Below are 18635 nucleotides of genomic sequence, written 5' to 3' on the forward strand. Positions count from 1 at the left end.
CGGGTGGACGGGTCCTGAGACTCCGGAGGGAAGCAAGGAGAAAGCGAGGGAGTGGGCGCCGTGGGCTCCGTGCGGGCCCCGGGCAGGAGGGGTGCGGGAGGAGTTGGGGAGCACCGGGCAGTTCTCACAGTTGGTTCCCGGTGGCGCCAGGCGCTCGCGCGTTTGCGAGTGTGCGCGCGAAGTTTCCCGGGTGAGGGTGCCAGCGCGTCGGGGTCTGAGCTGTGTGAGTGCGCACGTGGGCACGAGCGTGTGGGGGGCAGTGCCTGCGTGCTCGTGACTGTGTGTGCACGCGTGTGCTCCCCGAAGTGTGCCCGGCTGGCGGCGGGAGAGTCCCGCTGCCTCCCCGCCCCCCGCCGCCGGCGCCCGCAGCCTCCCGCCTCCACGGCGCTCACCCCCTCCTCCCGCACTTGCCCGGCTCTCCCTCCTCTCGGCGCGCACCGCGGACTCCGCGCTCTGGCTGCCGCCGCCCGGAACCGCCGCCGCCCAGCTTGCGCCCGCCGTCCCCCCAGTGCCCGGGCACCTGTTGGAGGCAGAGACAGGTGCAGGGGGCTGGGTCGCGGGGCCCGGTGCGGGTGAGGGGTGTGCGTGAGCCTGCGGGTGCCTGCGGGGTGGGGGTGGGGGGAAGCCCGCTCGAGGCTGCAATTGCTGGCGCCCCTGGAGCGCCAATCTAAGGAGGAGGCAGCTGGGGAAGGGGCCCAGCGTGGGCTGCAGGTGGGGACCAGGCGGACCGGCGGACCCTGGGGCTGAACGCGGTGGCAAGTGCATGTCTCCAGGGGCGGGTGACACCCGGACTAGACAAGCGCCTGCTGCAGAAGGATGGCCAGAGCCCCGAGAGACAGAGGAGACCTGGGGGTGGCTTCGGGGAGCAGGCAGGCCCAGGGGCAGAAGGGAGCCCAGAACGAGGGGCAGGAGCCGGGAAGATGACAAAGGGACACGGGCGGTAAGTGGGCAAGGCTGGGGTGGAGCCAGGGCCCGGGGGGAGGGAGTTGGCAGCCCAGCCTGTGGAGCGAGGACCCAGCTCACAGGCTGACCCTCCCTCCACACCTAGAAGGGGAGGCCCAGCCTGGGAGGGTGCTGCCTGGCCTGCAGCCCGCAGCCCACAGGTGTGAGGAGTGGGCAGTGGCTCACGCTGGGACCTCCCTCCCCCGCAGACACGGTGCTGCATGAGGGGCCGCAGGGGCGATCGCATGACCATCAACATCCAGGAGCACATGGCCATCAACGTGTGCCCCGGGCCCATCCGGCCCATCCGGCAAATCTCTGACTACTTCCCCCGCCGGGGACCAGGACCTGAAGGGGGCGGTGGTGGAGGGGGCCGTGGGGAGGCCCCTGCTCGGCTGGCCCCCCTGGCCCTGGCCCCCCCTGCAGCCCTCCTGGGGGCCACCACGCCTGAGGATGGAGCTGAGGTGGACAGCTATGACTCGGATGATGCCAGTGAGTCTGGGGGCTCCAAGGGCCCAGGGTGGTATTGGGGGCCTCCAGGCTGTGGGAAGGGGATGGGGCCCTGCTGGGTGTGTGGGGGAGGCCAGGGCACAGGCACTCCAGCTGCAGTCAGTGTGGAGACTACAGCTTTAGCGAGGCTCAATATTCAATATTTCTCCTGAGACAACCACCCACACAGCCCAGTTGCAGCCGAACCAGGAACCCAACACACAGGCTGGCAGGCTGACATGCACATACCCTTATGGCCAGCGCACCAGCCGGCCTGCCACCGCGCGCTCGCACACCTGCCGTTACACGCGGACTCACGCTGCTTCTCTCCTCCAGCCACCCTGGGCACGCTGGAGTTTGACCTTCTCTATGACCAGGCCTCCTGCAGTTTGCACTGTAGTATCCTCAGGGCCAAGGTGGGCACTCCCTCCCTCCCCAGCCTCAACCCTGTTTGCCTCCCACCTGGGAGGGATGGGTTTCCATCCTTTCCTTCTCCGGGCCATACCCCTGCTCCCCTCCCCACGCCCCCTCCCAAGTCCCCTTCTCCTTGGCTCTCCACACCCCAAGGATCTCCTCCGCCGAGGGAGGGCTGGGAGCTCACCGCTCTCTTTCCTCCCCTCCTCGCCAGGGCCTCAAGCCCATGGATTTCAATGGCCTGGCCGACCCCTACGTCAAGGTGCACCTGCTGCCTGGAGCCTGCAAGGTAATAGCTCCCTCCCTCCCTCCCCGAGTCTGACGCCGCCTCTGGGGCTATCCCCAGCCTCCCCCGCTCTCAGCCTCTGTGGGTCTAGGGAACGTGCATTGAGAATCCTGTCCCCACGCCGCAGGCCAATAAGCTAAAAACAAAGACGCAGAGGAACACCCTGAATCCCGTGTGGAACGAGGACCTGACGTACAGTGGCATCACGGAGGATGACATCAGCCACAAGGTGCTCAGGTGAGGCCCTCCTCCCTGCCGCCGAAGCCCCCAGCTCCGCGCCTCCTGCCTCCTCCGGGGCAGCTGTCCCGGGAACCTTCTTTGGTTGACTTACTTCCCACTAAGGCCCTCGGATGCTCACGTACAGTCAGTGGCGCCCCATCCCTTTGGCAGCAGGCCACACGCTCCCTGGCATTCCTACCGCCATCGCTCCCCCTGCCTCCAGCAGAGGGCTGCCCTCTCTGACCGGCCGATCATTGCTCTGATCCTTTTCCTTTGCCTGTTGTCTCTTCTACCTGGAAAGTGCTGCTTTCTGCCACCCTAAACCCCACTCCTTGTTTGAGGTCCCGCCTCCCCCTGAAAGCGGTCCCGACAGCCCTTTTCAGAGGCCCTGACTGAAGTCAGGCCTGTGCAGCGGAGGTCTGCCCATCCCGTTGCCTCTGTCCCCCCAACATCTCTAAGGAAGGAAGTCTGAGGATAGGAAACTTGCCCAGTCATCCCTGAGGTGTTATGGGGAGAGTAGTCCCTGACAGGGAATGAAGGGCAGCAAAACCTAGGCTTCTAGAACTTTCCTTTGTTCTTGGGCGATAGGGAGTCATGGCAGAGTTTGTATCAGGGCAGGGGCAGTCAGGGCTGTGTTTCAGTTATTTTTTAAATATATATTTTATTGATTTTTTTCAGATAGGAAGGGAGAGGGATAGAGAGTTAGAAACATCGATGAGAGAGAAATATCAATCAGCTGCCTCCTGCACACTCCCCACTGGGGATGTGCCCGCAACCCAGGTACATGCCCTTGACCGGAATCGAACCTGGGACCCTTGAGTCCGCAGGCCGATGCTCTATCCACTGAGCCAAACCGGTTAGGGCAGGGCTGTTTTATTTTTTAAAAAATTAGATGTTTACTTATTATTTTTATTGACTTCAGAGAGAAAAGGAGAGGGAGAGAGAAATATCAATGAGAGAGACAATCATTGAGCGACTGCCTCCTGTACGCCCCCCACTGGGGATGGAGCCCACAACCCGGGCATGTGCCCTGACCAGGAATTGAACCGTGACCTCCTGGTTCATAGGTCGATGCTCAACCACTGAGCCACACTGGCTGGGCAGGGCTGTGTTTGGGAGAGATCACCCTGATGTTGCGTGTGAGGTGGGCTGGAGGGAGGACAGGCAGAAACCAGAAAGGCTGGCCCCATGGTTCAGATGCTCGAGAGGGAGGACTACATCACTCGCTGGTGCTCCGCAGTATCCAGCCCCGGGCTGTGCATTTTATTTTATATTTTACTGATTTCTTACAGAGAGGGAGAGAAATAGTTAGAAACATCGATCAGCTGCCTCCTCTCCTGCACACTCCCTCCTGGGGATGTGCCCGCAACCAAGGTACATGCCCTTGACCAGAATCGAACCTGGGACCCTTGAGTCCGCAGGCCGACGCTCTATCCACTGAGCCGAACCGGTCAGGGAACGGGCTGTGCGTTTTACATTCCTTCATTTCACTTGGTCCTTACAGTAGCTTTAGGAGGTGGGTGAGCAGAATCTCCATTTTGCGGATGAGAACTGAGGCGTCAGGAGGTTGACTTGCCCAAGCTCACGCGGCTGCTAGTAGTGGCAGAGCTGGGGATGAACGCTCCGACATGACAGCTACCCAAGGGTGTCACAGCAGAAGCAAGCGCAGGGGCCGCAGGAGACAACACAAACACTCCTTTCTCACTCTGGCCTCAGTCTCTCCCCGGGCGGCCCTCTGCATGCAGAACAGGACAGGAGCTCCTGAGGAGTGGGTGCCGGGTCCAGCTGCCCCAGGCTCCTCCAGGCCGTCTCGCCCTCACAGCCTGAAGTGGTGACCACACCCACCAGTGCCCACCCTACGCAGTCAGCAGGCTCCTGTCCACAGGCCCAGAAGGCAGGGATGGGGAGGGTCCCCAAGGTTTGTGAAGGCTTCCGGAAGTCACTGAGCAGATCCCGATGGACCAGGGAGGGGTAGGGGAACAGGGCACATCAAAACATCCTCCTCAGGTGCCAGGCCTGGAGTATTTAACGAAGGCAGAGCAGGACCAGCCTCGGGTGCCCATGGCTCCATCGGAGGCACTTTCTCACTGGAGTGGGGCCCAGGGACCCCAGGGGCCCTGACCTTGGTTTCCCTGCCAGGATCTCCGTGTGTGATGAGGACAAGCTGAGCCACAATGAGTTCATCGGAGAGATCCGAGTACCCCTCCGCCGCCTCAAGCCTTCACAGAAGAAGCATTTTAATATCTGCCTTGAGCGCCAGGTCCCGGTCCGTATGGGGCTGTAGGGTGCTAAGGGGAGGGGTTCCTGGGGAGGCCAGGTTTCCAGAACCTTCTCTTTGCCCTTTCAGCTGGCGTCACCCTCTTCCATGTCGGCAGCGCTGAGGGGCATATCCTGTTACTTGAAGGAGGTAAGCCGCCTCACAGGGACCAGTCCGGGTGGGAGGTGGTAAGGACGCAGGCTGACCTCTGTGTCTGCCCCGAAGCTGGAGCAGGCGGAACAGGGGCCTGGGCTGCTGGAAGAACGAGGGCGCATCCTGCTGAGTCTCAGCTATAGCTCTTCACGCCGCGGGCTACTGGTGGGCATCTTACGCTGTGCTCACCTGGCTGCCATGGACGTCAATGGCTACTCCGACCCCTATGTCAAGACGTGAGCCCTCCCCCTGCTGAAGTGTCCTCCCCTCCCCTCCCCTCCCCTCCCTTCCCCTCCCCTCCCCTCCCCAGGGAGCCTGACCTCTGCCCTGTCCTCCTCTGGCCTATCCCTGACCACCCTTCTCCTCTGCCCCTGCCCCACCTCCTTGGCAGGTACCTGAGGCCAGATGTGGATAAGAAATCCAAGCACAAAACAGGCGTGAAGAAGAAGACTCTCAACCCAGAATTTAATGAGGTAAATGGGGAAGGGACCAGAGATCACAAGGGGCGGGGGCGGGGCTGGCAGGGGGTGGGGCAATGCCTCATGGAAGGTGTGGCTTGCCCTGCCCCAGGAGTTTTTCTATGAGATGGAACTCTCAGCTCTGGCCACCAAGACTCTGGAAGTCACTGTCTGGGACTATGACATTGGCAAATCCAACGACTTCATCGGTGAGGGAGGAGCCCGCTGGGTGGTGCTGTGGGAGGGCAGACCGGCAGCGAGCAGGGCCCTGATTTTGCCTCTCCTGCTCCCCAGGGGGCGTGTCCCTGGGACCTGGTGCCCGGGGAGAGGCCCGGAAGCACTGGAATGACTGTCTGCAGCAGCCCGATTCGGCCCTGGAGCGCTGGCACACCTTGACCAGCGAGCTGCCCCCTGCAGCCGGGGCTCTGCCCTCAGCCTGAGCTAGGCAAGCAGCTGTCCAGCACAGGCCCCTCAGGGCTGGGTCCAGCACCCAACCTTCGCACGAGTGTGTTGCACGTTTACACGGGGTGGATGCCCCGCCCGCCCTGCACTACCTGTCTTATTTCGTGAGAATCTGTGACTGTGGGTCTGTCTTCTTGTGAGGGACTGTGGAGATCTATATTCACATATGCAAACTTCCTCCTGCCTGACTCGCTACTACATGCAAATATGCAAACCACCCATCCTGTGCACACCTGCAGGGGGAGCCCTGCCAGGGCCCCTGCCCCAAGGCCCCAGCTGCTGCTTCTCTCTTGCCTCTCCAGGCTGCCCGTCCCCTCCACCACAGGGAGGAGGTCGGATTAGGGGGGGTTCGAAAGAGAAGATTCCAAAAAAGAAAAGGACAAAAACCAAAAAAGAGCCACTCCTTTACTACAGAATCTTCATTTGAAAACAACACATCTAGCCCTGTACAGCTGCCCTTTTAAATGGAAGGGGGAGGCACCGCAGGGTCCCGGCCTCTCCGAGGGGTGGCAGATGCTCCCAGCCACTCATTTAAATCAGTGTCCCCAGGATGGGGCCAGGATGTGAGGGCAGCCTCCTGCCCTTCCTGGGGAGGGGCCCTCCTTCCAGGGGACGTTTGTGCATGTTTACGCCTCTTCTGATTGTGTCAGTGGCCGCAGCATGGCAACTGGGCGTCAATAAATGTCTCTGTGGAAGCTGGGGCTCATGTGCTGGCACAGGGGGCTGGACAGGGGCTGGGCAGAGGGGGTCACTCCGGGATGTCGATCACCAGGTCATCATCTCCATCCAGGGCATCATCCCCGCTGCCTGCATCGCTGAACATCTGCCGAGGGACTGCACTCAGGATCGTAGGGGGGGGCATCTTAGTGGGAGGCAGTGGGGCCAGGGCTGCCCCCACCCCAGCCCCAGAACCCCGGCTGGGGAAGGTCAGCGGCCCTCCCACAGGGCAGTCAGGGGGTCCCACCGCCATCTGCAGCAGGGGGGGGGGGAAGAAACACAGGGAGGGACTGTCAGGAAGGAATGGGACCTCTAGGAGGCCGGCACTGCCCCTTACGGCAGTTCTGGGGGGTGGGGAAGGGGCAAAGGCTCATTCAAAAAGTACTGGACACAGCCAGGCCAGCCACACTGGAACCAGGGGCCTCCCCCACCATAGCCACTTCAGAGTCTCAAACCAGCAAGTGCCTGGGGGTAAGGGTAGTAGTGATGGAGGCAGTGATGAGGGCGGGAGGGGCTTACAGGAAACCAGGAGGGAAAGGCTGGGCCCTGCCTCACCAGGGAGGCACCTGGGCAGCCCCTGTGCCGGCACAGCAATCAGAGCCAGCCTGGGCCTGCCTGCCTGCCTCTAGGCACCTGATACCACTGGCCACCACTGGCCTTCTCTCCCTCCTCCTACGGTGGGACTCACTGGTTTGGCGGCAGGGTGGGGGGGGTCCTAGGTCTTCACCCCCTGCTCTCATATCTGGGATGGCCCCTCCTTGGGATCCCCACAGTCACTGGCCTAGGCCAGGCCTTCCTCTCAGCTCACCTGGACTACGGTACCAGCCTCCTAACTGGACTCCCTGCCTCCAGCCTCTCCCAGCTCCAGCTCCTCCTCCACACTGCAGCCAGAGCGAGCTCTCTAAAACACAAATCTGAGCGTGTCACTCCTCCACCTGATGGCCTCAGGCCCCCTGCTGCCCGCGGGGCAGGCAGTGCCGCATGCCTGGGAGCGGGCATGCCTGAGAGCGGCGGGCGGTCCTTCCCCCTGCAGTGTCCTTTTCTATTTGTCAAAAGCCCTGCTGTGTCCTCTGAGGCTGGGAAGTGGCCTGTCCTGCCCAGCCCTCCAGCCCCACTCCCGCCAGGTCCTGACAACCTTCCCCCCAGAGAGCTCGGTGGGCTGCACGCCTTGCCTGTGAGCACAAACGGAGCACATACTGACAGTGACTCGCTTTAATGCTCTCTGGCCATCCTGAGCACCCTGGAAGGGAGGAGAGGTCACGGGCCAGAGGAGAACACAGGCTGCCAGGTCCCCACTGGGGAGGGTCCAATCTGGCCCTGGGGTGCAGGTGGCAGGAAATGCTTCTGTGTGGTCTTCACAGTGGCCCTTCTCATTGTTTTGACCCATTCAGCCCTCATGGCCCACCCTCACCCTGCTCCTGGGTGGCGTGGAGGGCCAGAGTGGGTTTTTAATCAGGGTCAGCACCCCAGGGTACAGGTGACTGCCAGGACTGACGACAGGAGGCCAAGCATTGAATAGCACCCTTGTACCCAGTACGAGGCACCACGTGTGCACAGAGGGGCAGACACATACATGGCTGAAAAAAGCAGCGACATGAGGACTGTCCCCCTCCTCCAGCTCCCACTTCCTAGCCTGCCTGGACTCGCTCAGCGGCCCCTCAGGTGACCGACAGCAGCTAGTGTCTGCCTGTGGCTTCCTAGGGACCAGGCACTGGGCTCAGTGTCTTTCCCGTCACTCACGTTAACGACAGTGACCCAGTGACCCCAGGAGAAGCGGAGGCTCAGAGTGACATGACATGCCCAAGGTCACGTGCGGGAGCTGGGGTTCAAACCCAGCCGAGCCTGGCGGAGGCCCAGGCCCCTAACGGACCTGCTTCAGTCTTCACAGCGTTCCCTCCTCACGCCACGCCACGCCACTCAGAAGCCTCAACGACCCCCACCCCCTTCACAGGCCCGCCCGCCTCTGGGCGCCAAGGCCTTCTGCGATCCCCCATCCTCGTTTCCTTTCCGACACTGCTCCCTCATCCCTCCTGCGCTAGCCCAAACAACACTGGCCATGTCCTTTGTCGTCCTCCCACCACTGCCTCAGCCTGTAACACCCAAATCTCACTTACCCTGGGCTCGAGTGTTACCTCTTCTTGGAGGCCTTCCCTGAAGTAACCCCTTCCCCCGGCACAGCCACTCATCTGGGCCTCTCTCCCAACCAGTATTTTCTCCCCTGAATGTCTAGAACTCAGCTCCCCAAAGCTTCTCTACTTCAGGGCCGCACCTCAGAAAGCCCAACTGCTGAGCCCACGCCACACACCTCTGCCCACTGGCCCCAGGCTCCGCTGACCCTGGCCCTCTCCACCATCCTGCCCTACAGGCCAGAAACAAAATCCTTGCTAAGTAGGGTGGAGGGCCAGTGTGTCACCCATTACCTACCCATGTTTCAGGCTTAAGGGCCGAGGTCACACAAGGAGTATGAGGCAGAGCTGGGAGATGAACTCTAGCACACCCAGCACCACCACAAGCATGTCATCCCATTGCACTTCCGGTTCCAGAACCTTGAGTCAAAAGTCCACCTGGCTTGAGAGCTGTCCAGTCCGGTACCTATTCCACTTGGACTCAGCTGGACGGGCCCTGTGCCTTCTGTGCCCTCATGTCTGCTGGAGCTAAGTGCGCAGACCTCGCTCTTCTCCACCCACTCTCCCCCGTGATCGCACCCACTGCCATGCTGATGATCTCCAGCACACACCCATGAGCCCCAGGCTCACCACCCAGGTGTCTTGTTGGCATTTCCAGACAGAATCTCAACATGTCCAAAACCAGCTCCTCATCTCTCCCACTCCTGACTTCTTTGGTTGCTCAGGCCAAAAACCCTGGAGTCACCCTGGACTTCTTTCTCACAGCCCACACTGGTCTTCCTGTGGCTCATTCTTTGCAATGGACCCTCTCTACTGCTATCTGGTCTACTGCAGCAGCCTCCTCACTGGTCTCCCCATTTCCATCCTGACCAGACCCCCTCCTCCTCTCTTCTCCTTCCCCAGTCTATTCTCCACACAGCAGTGCCAGCAATTTTGTTAACATGTAAATCAGATCAGATTCTCCCTCTGCCCAATTTCTCCAAAGACTTCCTATTCATTCATAGTACAAGCCAAAGTCTTTACACACCGACAAGGCCTTACACCATTTTACCCGTTATTTCTGACCTGCTCTCTGATCATTCTTCCCCTCTGACTTTCATTCGATCACACCGACTCCTTCCTGGTCCTTGAACAGCCAAGTATGCACACACACACTCCTACCCCAGGGCCTTGGCACTGGTTAGCCTTCCTGATTGAAACACTTTGCCAGAGAGCCACATGGCTTGTTCTCATTTCCGTGAAGTCTCTACCAAATAACACCCCAGACCACCTAACCATAAACACCAGTACCCATCTACTCTGGTGCTTCTTCTTCACCTGACTCCATTTTTCTGCACTGGTATCTGCTTATTTTACTTTCTGCCTAGCTGCTAAAATATGAGCTCTACGAAGGCAGAGATTTGTCTGTTTTATTCACTACTTCACCTGCAGCACCTAGAACAGTGCCTGGTGCATAGTAGACACTCAGTAAACACTTGTTGAGTACATGTATTTTGATTGCTCACTACACAGACACAGAATCTGAGCCTTGGAGGGTGAAGGACCCCTGCTCAAGGTCCTATGGTTTCAATTGGTGCAGCCTTGACTTGATTCTAGATCCCACAACTCGATCCCTCCCTCTGGGGCTGCCAGGATCACAGAACAGCTGTGAAAATGAGCCTGCCCCCCCTCCCCCCGGTCACACTGCAACAGTCTAAGGGCAGGATCCCAGGCATCTTTACTCTGAGTCCTCCAAGGCTGGTCCTACCGATTTATCTCCACATCGAGCCTGTGAGCCAGTATTTCTGACCCATATCCCTCAGTACTTAGCCCTGGGCTGGGCCCCCAGCAGCCCCAAATCAATCCTTTACAATTCTCCGAGAGGCCCCCAGCCTCTGTCCTGAGCCTCCCTCAAATGGCTATCCTCCTGCCATTCTGGCCCCTCCCTAACATCCCCCAAACTGGGTACCTTGAGTTTCCGGGGCAGGCGGGGCCGTTTCTCCCGCTTGGGCCTCAGGGGGCTGGGCTCGGGCAGCTGCAGGGCCAGGTAGTCAGAAGGGAATGGGGGGTAGGGGGGGGAAGCCAGCTGCAGGTGGGAGTGGGGGGATGGAGATGGGAAATGGAATGGATGGGTGGGAGGTGAAGGGGAAAATGCAAACAGGAAGAAGAATGGAAAAACAAGAGATGATGATGAGTGTGGCTTCTGAGAACAGAAGGGGATGGGACAGCAGCAGGACTTTGTCCTGGGGTCTGCTCTCCTCAGTCATATCTGTCCCCCATTCCTACACCAGAGAGAACCAGGCAGCCATGACTCACACCCCTCCAAGGGACGCTTGCTGGTCACACCCAGACTGATGTCCCCAGAGCTGGGCCAATTTCACCCTGAGGCCTGGCCTCTTCTACCCAAATGAGGCCCACTTTCTTCCCAGGCATCTTAGTTACCATTTCCCATCCCTGAGCCCCAACTCACCGAGCTCAGGTATGGGGAGGGGGCCCCGGAGGCCTGAAGGGGAAACCCTGCTGAAGGAGGCAGAGAGAGGCTGGAGGGAGAGGGGGCACCCCCCATCGGAGGGCTTCTTTTCCTGGAGAAAGGATAGGGGAGGGGGTCAGAGGAAGCTAGGAGGCCCAGGTGCTCCCCCCGCCCCCAACCTCCATCCCCAGAGAATGATGGCTTCTTCTCACCTCTTGGGGGCTGGCGTGTCCGACAACTTGGGTGTCCCCTCTGTCTCACTGTTATCTGAAGATGCAGTGGCATCTGAGTCTGTGAGGGGGAGGGCTGGTCAGTGGGGAGGGTTCCTGTCCACCCCAGAGGGCATGACCTCGACTCTGGAAGGGCGCCAGGCAAGCTGACTCTTCAGCTGGCGCGCACGTGCTATTCTGGGGAGCCCAGAGTCTCCAACTTCTTAAAAGGTCCTTTACACCCGACTTCCAAACACTTCCTGCCAGGCCCCTCCACGGTGACACATGTCAAGTACTTCCTACCTGCCAGACTCTGACCAGGCGCCTGGCATTCACCGCCCCTCTTTGTCTTCATAACCACCCAAGAAGGAAGGTGAGGGCTTCACTTCCACTTTTCAGATGAGGCCACTGAGGCTAAGAGTAAGGTGTGGGGCTGAACTTGAACCCAGGTCTCTGACTCTCTGGCCAATTTACGCCACTCTCTCCTCATTCACCTCTAAGCTGCTTTCAGCTCCTGCCTCTGCTCCACTCCCTATGATCCAGGGTCCTGTTAATCCATCTCTCAACTTTCTCCTATCTTTATCCACTGCCCACCGCCCATTCCAACTGCCACAAGATCAAGCCACTACCCTGTGGTGTCAAAATCCCCTAAGCAACCTCACCTCTCCTGCAGCACACTGTCCACTCCTACTCCAGAATGACCCAAAACTGATCCCATCTGAAATGCTTAATGTGGCCTCAACCTACCTTTCTGATCTCCCAACCAAACTATACTCTTCACATCATGCCAATCAATTTAATAAAAAAACATTTACTTCCCAGTCTGTGCCTCTACCTACAAGGTCCATCACTCATTTGACAAATAACGGCTATGTATATGTGCCTTTCTCAATTTCTTGGCTGAGTATATCCTTTAAGAAGCAAATTCATATACATGTCTAATCACTATTGTACAGCTGAAATTAATATAATATTGTATGTCAATTGTAACTGAAAAAGAAAAAAAAGTGATGTAATGGCACCTCTCTGAGAAGTCTTCCAAAATCCTTCAGGCCCAGTTAATCACTGGCTGTTCCAGATTCTGCTCTCACATGTCACGGTTCTCCTTGCACTGTGCTAACATGTGTCATGTGTGGGCATTTCCCTGACCAGACTGTGGGATTCTCCACGATACAAGTGGGCTTATGTGTGCAGCTCTCGCTCTTCAGCTTTATCCCACTCTGACCATGAACATGCCGACTTTCTTGCTTCCTACCCTGAAACCCCCTTGACCAGGAAGTTCACTGGAATCCCCGAGGCAAGGAACAAGCAGGCAGAGAGAAGCCAGAATAAAAGCCAAATGTTTTTGCCACGACCTAGACGAGCGGGCTTCCACCTACTTCTCTGACCTCATTTAGCATCTACTACTCTCCTATAATATGTAGATGAATGGTGTTGTGTTCCAATAAAATTATTACAAAAACAAGCAGCCTGGCTGAATGTCATCTGCTGACCCTGCTGTAGATCAACGTTTAAAGGGGCCACAGAGAGAGGTGACGGTATGTGACATGGCTTCTGAGGGTCCCATCCTGGAACAGAGGCACAAATGGCACTCAAGGGCGTTTCGAACTGTGGGTCTCAACTCATTAGTAGGTCATGACGTCATTTTATTTGTTGCAATCAGCATTCAATGAAAAAAAAAGAAGCAGCCTAAAAAGTGTCAGAAAAAATGTGTATAGTAATCTTAACACTTTCATTAAATTTTGTCTTATAAGTATTTAAGTAGAGACTTGTTCATGATGTGAAATGTATTGTTGATTGTAATGGTGCTTTAAAAAGTTTGAAAACACTGCTTTATGTGCTTTAGCCCTTCTGCTCTTTAGACTCTTCTGTTACCTCAGAGTATTTGCATTTTGTTATTCTCTCTGCCTGGAAACCTCTCATTCACACCTTCTAAGATTGTTTTTTTTTTTCTTACCTAGGTCCTAGCTCTAACACTACTTCCTAAAAAAGGCCTTTCTTGGACACTCTGTTGAGACATCGCCTGCCGTCTGCTTTTATATGGTCTGCAAACTAAGAATGGCTTTTATATTTTTAAATGGTTGGGGGTGGAGGAACAAAATATAGTTTATGATGTGAAATTCAAGTTTCATTGTCCATAAATAAAGTTTTACTGAAACACAGCCATGCTCACTTATCTATCACCTTTGGCTGCTTTTGCACTACAACAGAACTACGTAGCTGTGACAAAGACTTATATGTTCTGCAAAGCCTAAAATATTTAATTGGTCCTTTACAGAAAAAGTTTTTCATCCCTGCTCTAGCCTGACTTTATTCCTTTCAAATCTAACATTCTAATTTCTTGCTTACTTATTATATTGTCCCCAGCTAGGATAAAAATTCCAAGAGGCTTCATCCATCTTGGTCACCACAGTACCTCCAAAGTCAGTGCCTACAACACAGACGTGCAATAAATGCCCAGTGAAGAACAGCGGCGGCGGAGGGCAAGCAGCGAGGCTGAGAACCCCTGGACGCTGGATGCCTCCGCGGCCTGAAAGGAGGCCCAGGAAGCTGGCTGCGCGCCGGGAACCGTCGCCCCCCTATCCGTCATGCTCACCCGAAGAGTCTTCATCCACGTTCTCGTACTGCAGGAGCCGGTCTAGGAGGAAACTGAGGAAAGAGGCGGGGCGAACAGTGTTCACTGCGGCCGCAGCAACGCTGTCCGGCCCTTGTCCCTCTGGCTGGTCCGCGGGCGCCTAGCGACAGCCCCAGGCGGGCACCATGCCCGTGGGCCCGATTCCCGCAGCCGGGTCCGAGTACGTCCCGCCACCGGGACCTCACCCCCGGGCTCCCTTCTCCCGCCCGGCGGCTCACCTCTTGTCCCGGGACACCTTCAGCAGTTTCCTCTGTGCCTTCCTCAGTTCCTCCTGGAAGCACTCGTGTTCCTGCATCACAGTCAGGGGCGCGCTGAGCCGGCGGGGCCCGGGAGGGGCCGGAACCTGGCGACAGCGCACCCCACTCCCTTTCCTCGTGGGAAAACCGCGGTCCTCCCGGAGGCAGGCCTCACCCCCACCTCCTCATCCCCCACTCACGTAGATGAGGAACTTGAGCTTCCGCTTCAGGTTCCGGTACTTCTTCTTGTAGTCCACTTCGCCGTCCGCTGGCCCGTTCATGACCAGCCCCGGAGCGGCGCCCAGCACTGAAGTCCCGCTACCCTCCCAGCGCTCGGCCCCGCCTCTCCACCCTCCACTTCCGGAGACGAAGGCAAACCGTGCCCGCGGGGACTACAACCCCCAGCGTGCCCCGCGCCCAGGTTTCGTTACCACCCCGTTGCCCTCTCAGGGAACACCGGGAAAGGAACTTCGCTACCCAGGACGACGCTAAAGATGGTGTCGCCGCGACTTGATGACATCACAAAGATGGCGGACGCCGGAGGTTCGCCCTGACTGATTCTACGTGTGCTCAGAGATTGGCAGGCACAAGACTCTTCTCCCGGGGAGTCCTAGTTTTCAGGAGAGATGTCCCTTTTCTTCTGTCTTCCGAAGTCACAGCGGCCTAGCTGGCACGAGACCACGGACGGAGGCGTCGCGGACTGATTACGTACACCCAAAGGTTGCCGCGCCGAATCTAAAAAAAGGAAGGAGCCGCGAGACCCTCCAACTGCCGGGAAATCAAGGTTTGTCTGGCAAAGCCCTCGGTCCAAGCGGCCCGCAACCGACACCCAACGGTCCCTCGCCTTACAACGCCACGACACTGCGCGTGCGCACGTTCCTGTCAAATGCGCTAACGGAGGCCGGGAAGAAAAAAGGCGGGGGCCACCAATCCCAACCCGCGCAAAATGGCGCGGGAGAACGAGATGCGGGAGTTTACCCGTAGCTTCTTCCGAGGCCGCCCGGACCTCAGGTGCACTGGAGGTTGGGGTGGGGGTGGACAAGGGCAGGGCCGGGCTGGGGACTCCCCCTTGACATCTCTCTCCGCAGCACGCTCACCCACTCCATCGTGCGGCGAAGGTTCTTGGCTCACACCGGCCGCGACCACCTGGATCCCAAGGAGAAGCAGGCGCTGAAGCGGCTCGTGGAGGAGGAACTGCTGAAGATGCAGGTGTGGGCGGAAGCCCCTCCACGGGAGGCAGGGCTTGTTGCCGAGGAGTAGGGGCCAGAGAGGGGGTGTAGCAGAGCATCACCTTGATACACGTTTTGCCCTCTTGATGCAAACAGGGGGATGAAGCGGGTGCCAGAGAAGGACTAGACCTTGCCAAGAAGGCAAAGAGGCCTCCCACCTCCTGCAGTGACCCAGAGAGAAAAAGGTTCCGTTTGAATTCGGATTCAGGTTAGTGCCTTCTGCATAGTTGGTTCATTCAGAAAGTATTTCCTGTGCATGTAATATGTCCCAAGGCATTGGATGAGGTCGTGAAGCCAGTGAGTCAGGAACCCGGAACAGGGTGGACTGATGGGCCGTTTCCTGCTGTCTCTCCTCTCCTTTCTTCTGTCTGAAGCAGGGTTTGAGACAACCTATCCCAAGTGGAGGAAAAGGGGCAGGAAGAACCTGTCCCAACCTTCTCTTCTCTCCACATTCCAGAGCCCAGTGCTGCAGCCTCCAGTCCAGACTGCTCCAGCCACCCAGCAAAGAATGGGATGGGCGCAGTAGCCAGTCCCACACAGAGTCCAAAGCGGGCCTCAAAAAGAGCAATTGAGAGCAGCGATGAGGAGGAACAGCAGAGGGACCTTACTGCATACAAGACTGGATTAGAGAAGGAGGCAGTGAAGGAGAGCTGGAAGGAGGAGGAGGAGGAGGAGAGCTCTGCTAGAACAAGTAAGGTCTGGAAAGAAGAGAGCAGTGAGGAAGGGAGTAAGGAAAAGGAGTCCAAAGGCAGGACTAGGAAGAAACGTGTGACAAAACACAGGACCGAGTGGGATGGTGGCAAAAGGCAGAGTGGCAGCAGCGAGGAGGATGGGGAAGACAGCTGGAGGAAGGTGAAAGCAGCTACTAAAGGCATGGGAAAGTCAGCTAAAGTAGAAAATGGAAAAACAACCAATGGTGAGGCAAGCGACTCGGAGAGGGAGGTGAGTGACAGTGAGGCAGGGGGGACCCTCAAGGGGGAGAGGAAGAACCGCTCTTACAGGAAGAGCTCCAAGAAAAGCAGGCCCCGAAGCTCTTCCTCCTCTTCTGCAAATGGCAGCCCGGAACCCAAAGGCAGGAAGGTGAGGATGAAGATGGGGTGGGAGGCCACCATTAAGAACAAGCAGGTACCAGACAAGATTTCAGCTAGTAGGAAGCAGGCCATGGAGGAGAGTGAGGACAGTGAGGAAGAACCTGCCCAAAGGATGGAAAACAAAAGAGCTAAAAGGCACCAGGAAAGTGAAATGGAGAGTGAGGGGGAGGAGACCCTAGCCAAGAAAGAGAACAGCGAGGAGGATTGGAAACCCAGAGCTCCAAACAGTGGAGGGAAGAAGTCAGCTTGGGAGGAGAGGAGCAGTAAGCAGAAAAGCCTGGCAGCAGAAGTGCTGGGAGACAGGGGGGACAGAGAGGAAGAGAAGGAAAAAGCAGCAGCAGGCAGCGGAGCTAACAGTGGGGGAGATGACGAGCCCCTAGTGCAGAGGAAGGGCAAGAACAGGACTCAGCGGGATGGTGGCAAAAGGCAGAGTGGCAGCAGCAAGGAGGATGGGGAAGACAGCTGGAGGAAGGTGAAAGCAGCTACTAAAGGCATGGGAAAGTCAGCCAAAGTAGAAAGTAGAAAGACAACCAATGATGAGGCAAGCGACTCAGACAGGGAGGTGAGTGACAGTGAGGCAGGGGGGACCCTCAAGGGGGAGAGGAAGAACCGCTCTTACAGGAAGAGCTCCAAGAAAAGCAGGTCCCGAAGCTCTTCCTCCTCTTCTGCAAATGGCAGCCCGGAACCCAAAGGCAGGAAGGTGAGGATGAAGATGGGGTGGGAGGCCACCTTTAAGTGAAGAGGGAGACCTAGAGTCAAACCCAGAAGACCTGACCTTCAGCTGTTGTCTTTTCTTGTCAGTCTGGTCATCGTGATGAGGACCACCCTGCTGTGATGAGACTAAAGCGCTACATTCGGGCCTGTGGCGCCCATCGCAACTACAAGAAGCTGCTGGGCTCCTGCCGCTCGCGCAAGGAGCGCCTGTGTGTCCTCCGGGCAGAGCTGGAAGCTCTGGGCATGAAGGGTTAGGCCGGGTGTGCCCTGGGGCTGCAGGAGAGGTCCTTGGCTGCTGGGGAGGAGAGGATCACAAGATTCTTCTGCCCCAGGTAACCCTTCCTTAGAGAAGTGTCGGGCTCTAAAGGAGCAGCGTGAGGAGGCAGCCGAGGTGGCATCCTTGGACATCACTAACATCATCAGCTGTTCAGGTGAGGGCTTCTTCCCCCTGCCCAGGAACAGATGGGGCTTGGACTGCCTCAGACAACTAATCTACTTCTTCCCCCCAGGTCGGCCACGCAGACGCACTGCCTGGAACCCTTCAGAAGCAGCCCCCCCTGGGGAGCTATACCGCCGGACCCTGGACTCAGAGGAAGAGCGGCGCTGTGCCCCACGCCCAGACTGGTCTCATATGCGTGGCATCATCAGCAGTGACGGCGAGAGTAACTGAGCTCCCCCGTCTACCAGGAGGAACTTTACACACTTGTAGAAAGCACACATCTGTAGCACCCCCCACCAACCCAAACTCTGTGCCCAAAGAGAAGCACCTTTTTTCAGACTTGAAACCCCCAGGTACAGTTGCTGGGATCCTATTTGTTTCATGTTCTCAGTTTAAAGTGCTTACAGGAGTTTATTTTTTAAGACTTAATAAAGGAGTGTTTGAATCACCTCATTAAAACTAGTCCCCCACTCTCATCCCACCCACGCCATCTAGTTCCCTTTAATTTCCCTCAGGTTCTCCAAAGGAGTCCCAGCTTTTAGAACCTGCCATCCAGTCTGCACCAGGCTCTATTAGAAGAGTGGCTCCTAATCTTCCTCCAGTCTGATTAGTGTGCCTCTCTGATCCTCCTGTCTTGTTGGAGGACTGTATGAAAAACTGGCTTTAAGACTGTGAAGCACAAAATGAAATAACTTGGAGACAGCTGGTGTTTATGTCTTCTGTCCCCTTTATAAAAACAGCCCCTTGGTCTATGGGCCAACCCTTTCAGCATTCAGGGGTTGGGGGTACAGGACCTACACCTTACCAATCAGCACCATGCCAGTCCTCTGGCTACAGATGGAGCCAATGAGGTCACTTCAGGAATTTGCTGGGATTCTTGCTGTTGAAGTTGTTGGTAAGATGTAACCCTGGAGCTGCTAGGAGCTTGAGCATGAAGTGAATCTTCTAAAAATCTTTGAAGCCAAAGCAAAGGGAAGCAGAGGTCAAAAGTCTAATGATCCCACCTAAGGCTCTGGATCTAGTAATGGCCGAAGTCATTAAAAACACTGCAATTTTTAGTTATACAGCCCAATAAATCCTCTTTTTAAATACAAGTAACATTATCACCTG

At 57.2% G+C, this 18635-nt stretch overlaps 3 protein-coding genes across 8 annotated transcripts; 2 read left to right on the plus strand and 1 right to left on the minus strand.

The window, feature by feature from the left end:
* The first annotated feature begins 24 nt into the window (after nt 1-24).
* DOC2A (double C2 domain alpha) lies at nt 25-6373 on the plus strand. 2 transcript variants are annotated; one of them, XM_081088946.1, is made up of 11 exons: nt 25-539; nt 1152-1434; nt 1768-1847; nt 2060-2134; nt 2259-2368; nt 4490-4616; nt 4698-4757; nt 4833-4996; nt 5152-5233; nt 5331-5427; nt 5513-6373. In XM_081088946.1, exons 2-11 carry the CDS (start codon nt 1164-1166, stop codon nt 5656-5658), a joined length of 1212 nt encoding a protein of 403 aa, XP_080945072.1. In that variant the 5' UTR covers nt 25-539; nt 1152-1163; the 3' UTR covers nt 5659-6373. The 2 variants fall into 2 exon arrangements, with proteins under 2 accessions (XP_080945072.1, XP_080945071.1); XM_081088945.1 differs by lacking the exon at nt 25-539 and adding an exon at nt 815-940 and having other exon boundaries at nt 5513-6046.
* Nucleotides 5199-14833, minus strand: INO80E (INO80 complex subunit E). 4 transcript variants are annotated; one of them, XM_081088949.1, is made up of 7 exons: nt 14253-14833; nt 14035-14105; nt 13778-13830; nt 11185-11263; nt 10973-11084; nt 10472-10537; nt 5199-6650 (listed from the first exon to the last, which is right to left on the minus strand). In XM_081088949.1, the coding sequence occupies exons 1-7, from the start codon at nt 14331-14333 to the stop codon at nt 6429-6431; spliced, it is 684 nt and encodes a 227-aa protein (XP_080945075.1). In that variant the 5' UTR covers nt 14334-14833; the 3' UTR covers nt 5199-6428. The 4 variants fall into 4 exon arrangements, with proteins under 4 accessions (XP_080945075.1, XP_080945073.1, XP_080945074.1 ...); XM_081088947.1 differs by having other exon boundaries at nt 10472-10588; XM_081088948.1 differs by having other exon boundaries at nt 10472-10588; nt 14035-14087; nt 14253-14461.
* Nucleotides 14511-18550, plus strand: HIRIP3 (HIRA interacting protein 3). 2 transcript variants are annotated; one of them, XM_081088943.1, is made up of 7 exons: nt 14511-15063; nt 15141-15261; nt 15378-15489; nt 15739-17072; nt 17174-17336; nt 17419-17517; nt 17596-18550. In XM_081088943.1, exons 1-7 carry the CDS (start codon nt 14999-15001, stop codon nt 17754-17756), a joined length of 2055 nt encoding a protein of 684 aa, XP_080945069.1. In that variant the 5' UTR covers nt 14511-14998; the 3' UTR covers nt 17757-18550. The 2 variants fall into 2 exon arrangements, with proteins under 2 accessions (XP_080945069.1, XP_080945070.1); XM_081088944.1 differs by having other exon boundaries at nt 14558-14836.
* Nucleotides 18551-18635: the final 85 nt, after the last annotated feature.

Source organism: Myotis nattereri (genome assembly GCF_964212035.1).
Source record: "Myotis nattereri genome assembly, chromosome: 4".
NCBI classification, from domain to species: Eukaryota; Metazoa; Chordata; class Mammalia; order Chiroptera; family Vespertilionidae; genus Myotis; species Myotis nattereri.